This window comes from Apaloderma vittatum, unplaced genomic scaffold (assembly GCF_000703405.1).
Source record: "Apaloderma vittatum isolate BGI_N311 unplaced genomic scaffold, ASM70340v1 scaffold12332, whole genome shotgun sequence".
Classification (NCBI taxonomy): Eukaryota; Metazoa; Chordata; class Aves; order Trogoniformes; family Trogonidae; genus Apaloderma; species Apaloderma vittatum.
This window is the reverse complement of record NW_009701927.1, coordinates 1-15,335: the sequence shown is the minus strand read 5'-3', so window position 1 is coordinate 15,335 and position 15,335 is coordinate 1. Positions and strand designations below refer to the sequence as shown.

General features: G+C 37.3%; 1 protein-coding gene across 1 annotated transcript in view; it reads right to left on the bottom strand.

The window, feature by feature from the left end:
• Nucleotides 1–12,788, bottom strand: part of CCDC93 (coiled-coil domain containing 93) — a gene marked incomplete at its 5' end in the record, with an annotated part of 40,660 nt that extends 27,872 nt beyond the window's left edge. The window contains 4 exons of the mRNA XM_009879335.1: nucleotides 2,252–2,352; nucleotides 7,155–7,211; nucleotides 8,554–8,652; nucleotides 12,677–12,788. Of these exons, the coding sequence (XP_009877637.1) occupies nucleotides 2,252–2,352; nucleotides 7,155–7,211; nucleotides 8,554–8,652; nucleotides 12,677–12,788 (369 nt within the window). The remainder of the gene's footprint in view (nucleotides 1–2,251; nucleotides 2,353–7,154; nucleotides 7,212–8,553; nucleotides 8,653–12,676) is intronic.
• Nucleotides 12,789–15,335: the final 2,547 nt, after the last annotated feature.

Below are 15,335 nucleotides of genomic sequence, written 5' to 3'. Positions count from 1 at the left end.
CCAAGTGTACAGAGATATGAAAAGAAGTGATGTTCCTGATTGCCTAACTTAGAGCTACATCTGTTTGATTCCTTTAGTGTTGCAGAAGACTACTTCTAAGTTTTTTAGGGCTAAAAATCCAAAGCGATCCTCTGCAGCAGTATCGCTTGTCACCAGTTCTCCATTTATTCAACAATCAACAGTTAAATTCAGCCATATTCTACTACAGCATAATGCTTAAGTTTTCAAGAATTCACCACCATTAAGTTGTCTCTGTGTTTCAAAGCTTAGTAATACAAAGAATGTGGCAGAGCACAACTCCTCCATGGAGCGTGCATAAGGCTGTACCGGTATGGAAACATTTCAACTGTTACTGCCATTAATTGTGTATTTGTCCTCACTTTTTGTAGGAGCACAAATTTATTTCAGACAGATAACTGCATCCAAGTAATGAACTGCACCAGAACAGTAATAACAAAAATTTAACCATCAACCCAGATGCTTCCCATGCTTAACGTTTCACATCTGTTACAGGAACTGACTTTGCATACTGCCAATCGGTTTTCAGCAAAGTACACAGACGTGGCAGTGAAGGCCCTCAGCTAAAAGACTATGCAGCTGTGGGGAAAGATGGCCACTGGCATCACTCTGCTCTCAAGCCAGACTCTGGCCTACCACATTCAAGCTAATTTGTGATAACCTTTAAGCTGGAGGCCACAGAATAAAAAAAAAAAACCCACAATTTAGAATATGGCACTATCACTGCCTGTATCTGAATGTCGCTGCATCTGGCACTGGGATATTGCACTGGACTGAAAAAAATAACTTTTATGATTAGAATTTTTTATTACAAACTAGGGGCATTCAGGAAGAAAAAAAAAATCCTCTACTCACAATTTTCTACAACTGTCATCTACATGCAGTAGAAAAACCATTCAGCTCTATTCCTAAACCTACCAAAAATTTACTATTTGCCTTTTCCTGCAGTGTTTTAGTTCCCCTAACAGCACTACAGATGGACAGTAATCTTTACTGCCCCCTCAGATCTCTGTATATCTCAGAGCCGTTGTACTCTTGTTAGTTTATTACGAGGTTCACAGTAGAAAGACTATCACCTTAAGAGTTTCTTTCTCTACCAAAACCCACAAAACAGGTATTTGTGTGTCTCACCACTGTCATTTTCTCAGCTGTTCTTTTTTATTTGCACCATATCAAAACCAGTTTTGTAACCAAGAGTTTTATGCTTTGAGAATTCACTAAGGAATGATGACCAGAATACATTCAAAACCTGTAACTATCCTAATTTTCTCCCACTTCCATCCAATTTATCTTGAGCTTTTCATATCAAATAATCATTCGTATATTAAAATATATGCAATGCCAGAAGAGCTCTGCTGACTAATAGGACACCCAGATACCTCCCAATAGTTTCATTCCATTAGGAACACACAGAGATTTTACTGCACTTTAATGGAAAATAAGCTGAAAGATATTAGTGAGCCCACACTGCCCTCAAAACATACCACCATGAATGAAAGTGGAAGATTATAAGCAATCTGCAACCAGGACCCTTGCTGATTTTAACTGTGTCAAGAGAAATGCACAAAAAATTAAATAATCTTTGGGGTTTGGGGGAGAAGCTGCCACAGAAGATAAAACCCCAAATTCAAATGTCATTCGTACCCAATTAAGAGTTCAGACAGCAAACAAGCTGTCTATACCATTAAATTATGAAAAGAGAAAATCTGTAACATTTTATGAGTATGGAGAACTCTCAGTAAAAGAGTGACTTCTGAAAGTAATGGGTAAGTGCAAACCTCAGTGACATAGAAGTTTGCAGAAAACACGATGACACAGCACTAAACCATGATTCAGCCTCCTGATGTAGAAACCACATTAGGACTGAAAAAAGAAGCAATAACAATTTCAGCTCCTTTTTTCCCATCCACTTCCTGGAGATTGCTTGCAAAGAGGCAATATTGGTTGACAGACACTACCTAGAGGCATCATGAATTTAAGGCATTTTTATGAAACGAAGAAAAAGTGTGTTCAATAAACATACCCTACTGGCAGCATAAAGTCAGAACTTGGGCTCCCATTGTACAAAATACTGTTCACACATGAGGACTGTCCAAGTCCCCAGAGAATTTATAGGGTAAGCAAACAAAATCTGAAACCAAACAGGAGTAAATTGGAAACAGTCTGATCCTCAAGTAGTAGAAATAAACTTGCACAATCCAAATTTTACAGGCAATTAAATGAAGCCTTTCACCTGCCATATTCCAGAAGCGTAGCATGAACCTTTGATTCCTCATCTAGCAATTCCTCAGCTCCCTTCTGACGTTTGTATTTTCTCTGGGGTTTGTAAACCTCCTGTAAGACAACAAATAGAATTCAGAGCTCGTAAAAGGCTTTTCTAGAATAAATGATGAATTGTTACCTAGAGTGATATATACCACTGTTTGCTTTCCAACTGAATATACTTGCCCAAATAAACATCCTCCACTTCCCCTTTTTTGAATTACATGATGGAAGTCTTCCTGAATTTACTTCTCAACTATTTGCTAAAGGACTTGTCTTTCCAGGTTTTACAAAAGTTAAAAGGGGTCAAACATGATTTCTTCAACCATCTCCATCAGTTTTGAAACAAGAGGCAAAAGTAACATAACATGTATAACAAAAAAGGCCCTATGATTTAGCTTATAATGGCAGTGTCTTTAAATCACGTTACCTCCTTTGTGAGTTAATTCTATTTTTAATCACTTGTTATATAATTAAGAGTAATTATTAACTACTCGGTGAACACAGGTTACAATGAAATTAAACCAGATTTTATTGCAATCTGAGGAACAGAAATACTTTAAAAAGTTTGGTACTAAAATCATTCAATCTCATGCTATTCCAGCGTGAACCTACAGGTGGACAACAGCCCATCAAATAAGACAAGGATTCACAAGTACTGTTTTGTGCTCATAGAGCTACTTCCAGTTTAAAAGTAAAATGAAAATGAATTGACAGAACTGCTTTCCTGACTGTTAACACAGACACAACTGTTAAAGCACTGGTCTACATTAAAGCACCTTTTTTAGTTTCTTCTTCCATATAGATCAACTATGTCACCGCCAAAGTTTATAAAACATTAGAAAAGCTATTCTACCTCAAACACAAAATGAAAATTAAACCAAACAAGAAATATTCATGAAATCCTCAGCTTTCCCAAATTGAAAACTGGAACCAAGATAACATCTAGTTCGACCAGCATTATTTCTGCTGTTTGTTCGGTCAAAGATTAGCGACACAGTGAGTCTGTAACACAACATTTCTGTCGCTGGAATAAAGACTCTGAAGTTAACTGAGGTCTAGTGTTTAGTGCTATCCTGCTAGCAATGATACTGAAAAAACTAACCAAGAACCTGTGATCTCAAAGATTTTTTTAACTCCAATTGATATACTTTCAAAAAGTGTCCCCTTCAACCAATTAAATGACATTTTCCTTTTTCTGAAATGAAATTCCAGCTCTTATCGCTCCAAAGAAAGAGATCATCACCTCCAAACCATCAGCATTAAGAAGGAAAGCTCCCCTCTCTTAAGGTCTGTTTTACATTCATATCTTTAAATCCTTTGAGGGCCAGGCTCAGAATGCTTAGAAAAAATACATTACAAAAACAACACTTGAAATCAAAGCTTGGGCTTTCCACATATATGTTTAACTTCAGAAAATCTTATTCACATGGGACAGAAGATTGAACGCAAGTAATTGCAAAGACTCTAACAGAAAATGTAAAAGGAAAATTATTTTTGCTTGATCTGACTTTCTGTACAACACAAACTATTTTCAATAAGCAATTCCTGCACCATAATTCTGCCAAAATAGCTTTCAATCTTTATTTTAGAGACATGTAATCCCCAAGTAGAGATTTGAAAAAAGTGAATATAGACAGTATCCCTGGGCAAGTTCCTCCTGAATTTGTCAGATATCCTTTGCAATTTTTACTTCATTTCTAATCTGTTTCTGTCTTGTTTCCAGCTATTAAGTCTTGCTACATTTTTGACTGTCATATCAAAAAAGCTTTTTATGATCAAGAATCTCCCACAAAATGCACTTTCACACCTATCTAAGTAAGAAATAAAAGTAATTATAGCTTTTATGATAGCATTCTATATTATACCTGTGCTACATGAAGTGTAGGCATCATACCATAAACATTAGTCCTGGCATCTGATAATGGAGTAGTCGAACACCACCACTGCAAGATAACCTCAATTCACTGGACAGTCACCTTTCAGCAGCAGTAGTTCTTATTCCAATAACCACTACTGATATTTAATATTCCCTTTTCTAACCTTTAGGCCTGATCATGACCGTAAATCTCACCGCACTGACCCCCTGAGAAGAGAAGGTAGGTCCTCAGACCAGAGTTGTTATAATGAATTCAGACAACACACCAATCTTTCACACTTGCTGGTCCTCTTCCAGGAAAGTGGATTTCTCTTCCCATTCCAATGCATCATGATTTAAAAGTGACCTGCAAAAGAGCCTTCCTCCAACAGCTACCTTCTCCATCCTCCAGCTCCTAATGATGGGTAGGAAAGCTTGTGTACTCCCCTCCCTGAAAATTCTCTCTGTGTTCTTTTTAGATTGCACTCATGCCTTGATACCTTCAGAGATCTCATGAAGTAATTTCTCATCTAGTATATCAGGTGCCAGCTGTAGAAGATATAATCCTGGCAGTGCTCTTAAATGTAAGGAAAACGTGTTTGTCTAACGATATCCTGAGCGCTGATGAACAAATGTAAAAACTTTATCTCCTATGAGGATGCATCTAAGAACTAGAGATTCACGATCCAGAGGAGAAGACAAGATACACCTTTATCAGCACTCCAGATAGATCCAAACTGGGGCGAGCAGTCAGCACGCTCAAAGGCAGAAGAGCCATTCAGAGCTATTCTGACAGGCTAGTTGAATGGTGCAAAATACTACCCAACTTTTAAGACTGTACCTTGTTTTCCCTGCTTTCATTCTTGGATCCTCAGTATGGAACTACCCCCTTTGCTGCAGAAATAGATCCATGCATATCCGATTCCAGGATCTATGAATTTTAAACTAACAGCTCTGATACTCTTGGCAAGTGAAAACCAATTCACTGGTTTCAACCAACAAAGAAAACACTTAATTTGGCATCCACATATCTGCTTTATCTTTGCCATGTCATTCTCCCAGAGCTCTAAAAAGCAATTTCAGAATACATGCAGACAGATACGTACAGGACACTCAACCAAACACCATGGAACTTTGGAAAACCCACTTGAACGGACCTGACATTTACTCCGTATCTACACACTGAAAGTAGACTGCATTCCTTCCCACACAAGTTCTTCCAAATAAATGCATTAGTGAAATAGAATAAACTTAACCCCCCAAATCATTAGAACATAAAAACTAAGCCTTGAAACCACCTCTGTTCCTCAGCAAGCAAAGGGATCCCTTCATCAGTGTTAAACAACTATCTTCTGTATGTTTTTTAAGTGATACTAAAAATTTTAGGTATTGGTGTCTCAGTATTGTGACTACTTTGTTTTTGTCTCTTCAACAACAAGGTTGGTATCAGCCACTTGGATACAGAATCTTCAGTGCTATTTAAAGACAATGCAGGTAGAAAACGGACACATTTGAAACATCAGAACAATTATTCTGAAAACTGAAAATAAGCAGAAGCTCAATAAATTTCAAGTGCTACAGAACACACACTTGGAATTTGCTTTCTTACATAGGTTTGCATTCTCTCTCGATTTAAAGGGTTATACCCGTAAACAAAAAAAAACAGTAATACCCATTTACAAGGAGAACTAACTTGTAAAACAGGAAACAGATCTCACTAGAAATACAAGTATTGCTGGTTGGAGTAAAAGACTCATTGTAGTCTGCTAATAATTTTTAAAAAAACCCCAAACAACACGACCACGGGGAACAACAGTTAGAGACTGTAATTGAAACCTTTAAAGTAAGAGTAATTATGCAAATAGATTAACAAGGGACTTGCATTGGTCATCACCCAGAGGCTTATATAGCAATGTTTTTCTATAAACATACACTGCAATCCAACCACATATATCAGGCTCAGCAGCACTCAGGAGGTTAATATGGCAAAGTAACTACCACCAAAACATGACAAAGAAGTAAGAGGACTTACTGCTTCAGTAAGTACTGGTTAAGCATAGTCTGCTTCATTGTGCAAGCTATGCTATAACTCGTTATACTGGCACTTAACACCTCATCCAAGGGCTAAGAGTTCGGGGTGTCTGGCTAGAGCTACCTGAAATAGCAGTGATTTCCTCAGAAGAGTGAGGTTTCACCACCTATTGAGGATCCTTGGAAGTGTCGCATTCAAAGCATACCCAGATTTCTCATCCCTTCTCAACTGCTGGCCTGTGAATTTATCAAGGTAGTAAAAAAAAAAAAAAAAAGGCAAACTTTTGGAATCAGAAATGATGAACTGACAGTCCCAAGTAAACAGGAAAATTAGAGAGAAAGCAACTCAATTTGCTACCCAGGCATGTGAATTCAAGTATGAGACAGTGATGTAGCCTGTGTATTTTACATATCACTCCTGGTAGCATTCATGAACAAGCCTTCATAAAATAGAAATTATTCGGAGAGAAGATCTACATCTGAAGGATACCACTTTTCCCAACCCAGATTTGCTACTTGAAGAAAACATTTCCAAAGTAAAGTGTGTATTTTCATTGCTAATTACAAGAACTAAAAAGGACAAGTTGTGAAATTTAAATTGGGGACACTTAAATTGAGGAGATTGTCACCATTTTGATTCATTTCATGATTAACAGTCCAATTGCTGATAGCTCCAAATAAACACTTAGTCTGTTGAGGGCTTAATAGCCTGTAAGGCACCTTGTGATTTTTGTTTGATTGCAGAGCACTCTCTCTGTGCAGGCAGTTGATAATGGTTTACCTACTCGCTCTGTGCACACCTAAAAGGTTTTGAGTTTGCTATGCTGGCGTTTGAGACATGTTCTAATAATGAAGCTCAAGATTTAACTTAATTGAGACATTCTCATGAGAAGGCTTATGACTGGCTGCATTAAACAGAATTAACCATCGCAATTTCATTACTAAAATGATTCACTCCCTGATCATAAAAATCTAGCATACTTACAGAGATATCGGTAACGGTTTTGATAGCCTTCTCTTTTCTTTGCATAAATTCATCATCCTGCAAGACATTAACGGAGGTGATTAAAAATACCAGGAATGGAGATTACATCTCAACCATTGTAATGAGTTTAGCAAAGCTGTTTAAATAGTTTCTATCTGAGCCGCCCAATTATTTGGTGAAACAGTCATTTCCTGTAACACAGAAAAGTATCTACTTTTCTCATCAGATAGGTAGGTAGATCTTTAAAACTGTATCCAGATGAGCAGCCTTTCTGCTCTCTGCTTATACAGTAGCTGCCACACACGCAATCCCAGACCACTAGCGGGATCTCCGATCAGTACTAGGCTACAAAGAAATGAAGTTGGGATGGGCTTAATTTGGAAATGAGAAGTTGCCCCTACAGTTAGTTTAGTTTCTAAGCATCAAAAAGAATCAAAAAAAACCCCAAAATAAAATCCAGAACACCTGCAGCTAATGAAATCCAGCTGTCTTTCCCGATACTAGGGACATCTACTTCTAATGCTGTTACTGAATAGTGACAGCTAATCAGCGACTGAATGACTTAAAAAATTTGGGTTCTAGATTTTAAATATGAAATTGTCTTGGGATATGCAGGAACGGAACTGATGGCTCTGCTCTACAGGTACAAATCCAAGCTTGCTCCAGCTCTCCTTCTACACCAAGGAAACTTTGTACCATACTTCAGGATAGGAAGAAGAGAGGATCATGACACTGTTCTAAACATGTAACTTCAAAATGGGCAGCATTTAACCATTATCAGGAGAAGGAATGCAATCAATGTATCTGAAACAGTGCAAAATTACTTTTGCCACTACACTTTGAGATAAAACTGTACATCTTACTCCTCTGGTAATCGTATTTTAAAGACAAACGTTATTTCCTTTTAAGCCAAGCCTGTCTGTCTGTCCCAAAAGATCAGTTTTTGAATGGAGTGTTTTAGGAATCTAGTTTTCAAGAACTAATTTTGATGTTTGGGTACAGGAGACAGAAGCTGACTTGGAACACTCTAGCCACAGCACACTGAGTGTTTTCAAACATGTTTCAGGAAACATAGCTCCACTCACACGGTAGGCCTGGGTACACTGCACATTCACTCCAAAAGCAAGTTACCTGGCAACAGACTGACAGGGAATTACCAAATACTGCAGAAAAATCAAAGAGACTACTAAGCAAAAGTTAACCAGTATGAACTCTCTGTTATAACACTATTTCGTTTTCTTTCCCATCTGAATTTGTACATGGATTCCTTTAGGGCCAATTAACAAAACAATGGCAAAGACAACTTTGGTATATTGTCCTGATTTCAGAGCTTTGAAACTGGTACTGCATCTGGATATTTGGCATATCATAAACAAAATAAGAACTTGCTTGATCTTACCTCTGGTAGCCTGTGAGTTTTCTGAAACTGTGATATAGAGTAAGAACGAATATAGTCTCCCATTTCTTCCCTTGTTTCTATTGCACGTTTCACCAGCCACTGAAAAAACATGAAGTCTGTATCAGTGCAAAAGTAAAATAACAGCAGAGAACACCTAACTACTGCATAACTGGTTTTAATACCAGACAAAAACCTAAAAGCACATTCTAAGCACACAAACTAGAACAGGTTTTTTGTAAACATGGTAACTTGGGGACCTAGTCCTAACAAAATGATTCAGCATCAGCTATTTTCTAAACTTCACTTTTGCTGTTCTTCTACGCACTAAAAAGCTGAGCAATCAGATAATGCATAAGGTAAGAAAATCACATGGTTCTTCCTATAATCAAAGTTTTATATAAAAAAACCTAAATATTCTCCATCCTGTTGAACTCTACTGAGCAAGGTAATTCTCAATGAGCGATACTGTTCACACTACAGTGGGATTCAACAGTGCAAAGAAGAATAAACTGCCTTCCCTTATAAGCTCCCTGGAGTGGGGCCTGGTATCCAAAGAAAATACTTTTCTGAATGTTATTTGTAAACAGTGTGTTGTAAGAATAATTATTTTGTTCCACAAACTCCCCTTTATTTAGCTTGCATTCTAAATTTTCAGCTACTGAATTGCTAAATAATCTCTAATTGTAAGTCTGGAAAGAAAATTCTACTGCAAATTTCAACTACTGGGAATTCTTAGTTGACTAACATTAAAAAAAACCATAAGAAAACTTCACAAACATAAGCAAAATTCATTGGAATTTTGCCAAATTAATTTATGTGATCCAAATACTTGTATCTACAGTAAAATCATTTCAAAAAGGAAAGTGAAGAGCATCTGTGGAAGAGAAATGGATGTGGGCCACTTGAAATGTTATTTTAGCTTAAATCTTTAAGGGGAAATAAAAAAACCCAAACAACCAAAACCAAAAATATCCCCTCTCCACAAAAAAACACCCTGAAGTCCCCTTACAAAAAATGTGAGTTGCATAAACCCTAGAAGGAAAAACTAAAAGCAGGATAGATCTACAACTTCAGCTAAAGATACATTTTCACAAAGTTAAAAAGTTATCTGTATTATTCATTATTCTTCCTTGTTAAACATTATTAACATCATGCTAGCAAAGCACAGAATAATACATAACACAGAAAAATACAAAGCAGTAGTTAATGAAACAAAGGAACATTAATTTTCTGGCTTTTTGTTTTTCACCATGGAATAGCCAGCACACCTCGCAAACCACCAGACCACGAGCTCAGCTGTACCAGCCTACACAACCTCTTCTATATTCAAAAACCTCAAAACTCTACTGCACTGTAAAAGCTATCAACATTGTCCTTCTACTGAGCAGGCCGTTTCAAATAAATAACAAATCCCTCAGTCCTAGGCAGCGCTGGATTTACAGCACACATAGAAAAATGTCATCATACTCTGCAGGCACATGGGTTCATCTCTCTCTACTCCAAAGAGGCCCTTGGGAGCAGATTTAAAACAGATAGTCCAGGTGGCTTTTATACGGTCTCTGAGCTACAGTGTGGTCATTCTCCTGCAAAGCAAGCTCAAACTGTTCACAGCATCCATCTCTATCAGCCTGAGCAGGATGAGATGGGCTGGAGCTCTGCTGGATTTGAAGCAATTCTAAGTTGAACAGAAAATGTTCTGGGCTGTCAGTGCCAGGATCCAACATGGAACCTGTTTTGTATCATTAGTCAATTATACTCTGACAAAGACACCACTTGGAACACAATCTCATCTCATTAATTTTGGCTATACAGCTAGGTTATATGTATTTCTACCAAATTTTCCTACTTCAGATCACTTAACTGTTTTCAGGAACTACAGCTCCACTGTGAAAAGACTTATGTTCAAGCCTATGAAGTGTTCAAAAGGAACCACATGCCCGTATAAGAAAGGCTTTGGCTGACATTTATAAGACCACACAAAAAGCCACAGAAGACTGAAGTACATTTTAAATAATGCCGGAGAAGATAAATCTTGTGGGCTGTTGACAGCCAGTGCAGGAGGTCGCAAAAGAGATCAGATCAATCTTGGGTCCCAAGTTTGAACCAGCAACTGTTTTCTGTGCTATAGGCATGGACCCCTGGAAAGTGAGGGGAAGATGATGACAAGAGAGATGGAAAATGTAGACTATTAATTACAAAGCACATCTCAACACAAGATCAAGTATGTACTTTTCACTATGAAGATAAGTAGAACTTACTAGGAAGAACAGTACCATTTCTGGAATATTCTTTGGTATTTTTCTTTTTTTTGGTCTCTTTTCATAGTTCTGATACAGTCTATGACAGTGAGCCAACTCAGTCTAATTTCTTCCTGTAGGGAAGGATTTATGCAAATTCTTCCCATCAGGTTCACTAGATTAGCTTGCACAGTACAAGAGCTATTGGGAGACAACGCCAGGTGGAGAAAGGAGCTTCTGTATCATTCAGGTACTGATTTGAGATTTACAGATCACAAGTGGAATCAGAGCACTGAGTAAAGGACGTTACCAAACAGGTAATTCTGACATGTCATGGTGTGGCCAGCCTACTAAAGCTCTTGTATGGTCTTCAGAACACAGCATACTGGTGACACCAACAAAAGTTTTCTTCAAAGTATCTTGGTTGTGACAAAATGAGGAACCAACAGTATCTGGAGCAGATAGAGGTTCACAGGAATCTGACAGGAAGACACAATTTCTAATAAAGATCCTCCGCATACAAAAAACTAAGGTCATCAAGAAAGACGTCTTCACCAAGCGTGGATTAAATATACCACCTACCGGCCAGCTACTAATACTGAGAATCAGTGCTCAGAGAAATCTAGAAGCTGATCTCCTCTCTGCTTAAAATTGATGTTTTTCCTTTCTAGAGGTAATATCCCAAATCAGGATTTTGGATAAAGAAGGTCAGAAAAAAGAACACCTATTATTATAGTTTTTATAGCAAGAGTAATTGTTCTTGTTCTCCCTTTAGGAGAAGAATTATTTTTCCTGTGAGAGAAGTCTTGTATTTGATACATGTATCCACACAACTACTATCAAGTGATCAGGGCAAAAAATTAATCTAGGTTGGGATTTTTTTTTTTTTGGTAGGAAAAGAGAAGTTTAGAAGTAAAAACTCACATTAACAAGATTTAGGCAGCATCAGTACAGCTTGAAAGCTGTGTAACAGTGGCACACACCACGCAACTGTTTGTGGGGAGTGCAGTTAAGTGTGGTTTTCCTCAGAAGCTTCCTACTAGAAGATAACAAGAAAGAGAAAACAGGAAGTTTTCCCCACTTCTTAAAAACTGGAATTTAAATTAAACTCTTACTTGCTAAATTCTTTGACAGGCATAAGGCAAGGAGGTATTTCATGACAAAGCAGCTTGCTTAGCAGTCCTCATTTTTCCCTATTTATCAAATACACATTTTTGTGTGCAGCTGAAAGTAAAATCAAAACGTGGTAACGACATACCAAGGATTCTCAGGATACCATGTGTAACGGGAACACATCACGTGTTAGCTTAAACCTTAATAAAATGGAGAACTACGAGCGTGCACATGGTTTGGTAGTGGTGCTCAGCAAGTACACAGGAACAGGATCCTGCAGCAGAGCAGTTTATATTTCCACCGATAAAGTTTTTAAGTGATAAAAATGCAGGATGAATTATGCTTAAAGAAACTACCTCAACTGGCTTTTGCCTCATTCACATCCTTCTGATCAAATGACTATCTGCATAACTTACACCATAAGCTTAGAGACTGTAAGATATTTGTTCTACTTCCTAGCCAGGCAAAGTAGATTATCAGATTCCAAAACTTAGTTTCTTTAAGCAAACATTCCACAACAGCAGAACCTGATTCAATTTAAGAGAATTTAAAGAGCTTATTTTGTATTTTTCTTAAATGTGGATCAAATAACACTTAAGAATTCTATTATCCATAATACCATTCAATTCTTTAAAAGTATTCATTTAAACCACTTCTCTGTGATGATTCATTCCAAGGTTAAGAGTCAAATAATAATAAAGATCTTTGTTACAATCTGTACGCAAGTTTTATGCTTTTTTCAGCAATTTATCAATACGTCAAAGAATTATTACCTGTACAACAGGAAATATATGAATGAAATCCAGTCCCTGGATCTGATGTGGCTCCAAACGATGAGGACACTTCATTTTTGGTAATACTGACACGATTTTTTCAGTTAAGGCACTATTATAAAATAAAACAAACAAACCACAAAAACACATACATGCTATAATTTTCTTTTTTAAATTGAAAGTTATTTTTGAGATGGCAGTTAGTAGTTAGAAGGTTCCCTCTAGTGGCTTCCATTGTATACAGCTGTGAAAAGCAATCAAACTTTCATTTACAAAATAGCTTTTATATTTTACTATACACATATCTTACTCATCTGTTAAGAGCTGTTTAAACATCTCTTGCAGGCTCCCTGCTTGTGGTTTCATTCACAGTACTACAAACAAAACTTTAAGGTCTGCGTGCCCAGTCAGATGAAATGCCCAGGCACAATAAATCTACACACATCTCTCCCTGTTAAAATATGTGCACACATGAAGAAACACGAGCTTTAAGAACAGTTATACTAAGCAAAAGACATGCACTCAAAGAAAGGCCAAAATCAAATGTAAGGACTTAAAAATTTGTTTAGCAGAACTCCCAAAATATGTCTTGACATTACTACTGAAGTTTTATGAGTCTGAATATATATCCCACCTAAAAGCTAAATACACAGTGTACATCATGTAGTTTTGAAGTGAGTAAAACCGAATCTGCTGGCAATCATCTAGTTCTACAGCTCAGGTGAGAGCTGGTGAAGGGAAAGGATTACACTAACACAAGAGATCATATACAAGAACAACATCCTGCTTACACTGAATCCCTTATTTCAGGGCAAGGAATTTTTTTTTTGGCTGCCAATGCTGTCAAGTACATTTTTAAAGCAGGTGTCAGCACTAAGGACAAACACTGTACTGGGAAAACTAAAATGATTTTTCCATGAAGGAAAAAAAATTTACTGGTCCAGTACTGACCTCAGTAGTATTCAGCACTGCCCAAATGGACAACTGGAAGAACAAAAGGGGAACAAAAGATACAAGACAGAGACCAAAATCTGGGAACAGAGTTTGAAAAGTCACACTTCTTAAGATAAGTGAAAACTTCAACTTAATTCTTATAAGACAATTTCCTTTACGGCACCATACTAATATTCTACAACATGAAAACAGCTGCACCTCTCAACACAATCAAAGCAAATGCAATTTAAATAAAAAGGAAAAAAAAGTTTTTATCCAATAAATGCAAGATCCTCTCCTAATGCGTATTTTCATGTTTGTTTCAATCCAGGACACCATCAAAAGGTCTCCAGAATAACACTAAGAAAACACAAGTTAAGTTTTCCTTATGTTCAGAACAACACAAAACCACCCAGCCACCACCAATATGAACACTGCATGGACATCGAAACAGCCTATGCTTGTGTGACTGAACACTTCAGATTTACAAATAAATCACTGTTGCTGTTTTGGGAGAGGAGCCTGATTTTTGTTTTGCCAGTTTTGCATCCAGTCAGCTGGAAAGATAACAGAACATTTTCAGAAAAACTTAACTATTTCCTGTCCTGCTGTTCTTAAGGATAACAAAGATGGCAATTATAAAAACTATCACCACCATCCTCTTTCGTAGTCTCTACTTATTTCTGTGCACTTAACGATGCTTTATGTAGCTAGTTAGCTATGACGACTTGAGTGCCACCAACTTTAATGGCAATACCCACAAAACTTTAAATGTGTTACAATCTTGCCAATGCTAAATGACTCTCAACAAGAACAGAAGCACATTATTTTTGACTACACTGAGAAAACACACCTTCACACAACTGTAACTTGATGGGCTATTCTTACTTCTTTTAAATTTTAATTATGGCTCTTCTGTCAGGAATACATAAAGTAATAATGTATTTTAGAACATATTCCCTTTATCAGCCTAAACAACTTTTATGACCTCTCTAACACAGCAATCAGCTGCCTTATGAGCGAATTCCACACAGGAGAAAGAAATCAAACCAAAACAATCTCATAGGATCACCATCAGGAAGGGACTCCTCATCAGTACGGGGCAGCTAACCATTTCAGCAACAGTGTCATGCTTAAAATTCTCTTTGCTGATGCCTCCAATTGCAACCCAGAACCATAAACAAGAATCAGAGGTTATTTACACAGCAAAATTGCAGACACAGAGAACCCAAGGAAGGTCTTCTGATGTCACACTGCAGTTTCCAGCAGCGTGGTCTTCCTCTGCCCTTTTTTTTGGCCTCTGCATCATCCCCTTGTGCCAGCAAAAGCATCTGTGCAGCTGCACAGAGAACTGGATTCAGGAACTGATTCATGTTAAAGCTATTTTCCCTTTTTTTTTGGTAGGTTTTAATCTGGATCAGCTCCCAATCAAGCTCAACGTGGAGCCACATAAAAGCTTTCATTGCTTAGTAGGGATATAAGAACACGGCAGACCAGAGGGTAACAGCGCTGCCTTTTTTCGAATACGCTTCTTTCTGGTTTTAGAGTTTGTGGAACGAGAGTCTAGGAAACCTAGAAACCAGCACGATGTTTTGCAAATGAATGGTCTTGAAAAGCAGGAAACTTATACTATAAATCTTTCTTATAAACAAGCAAATACCAGGTAATTTCCCCTGCTGCCCACTTATTCTCTAAGAATAAAATAAAATAAAATTTAAAAAATAAA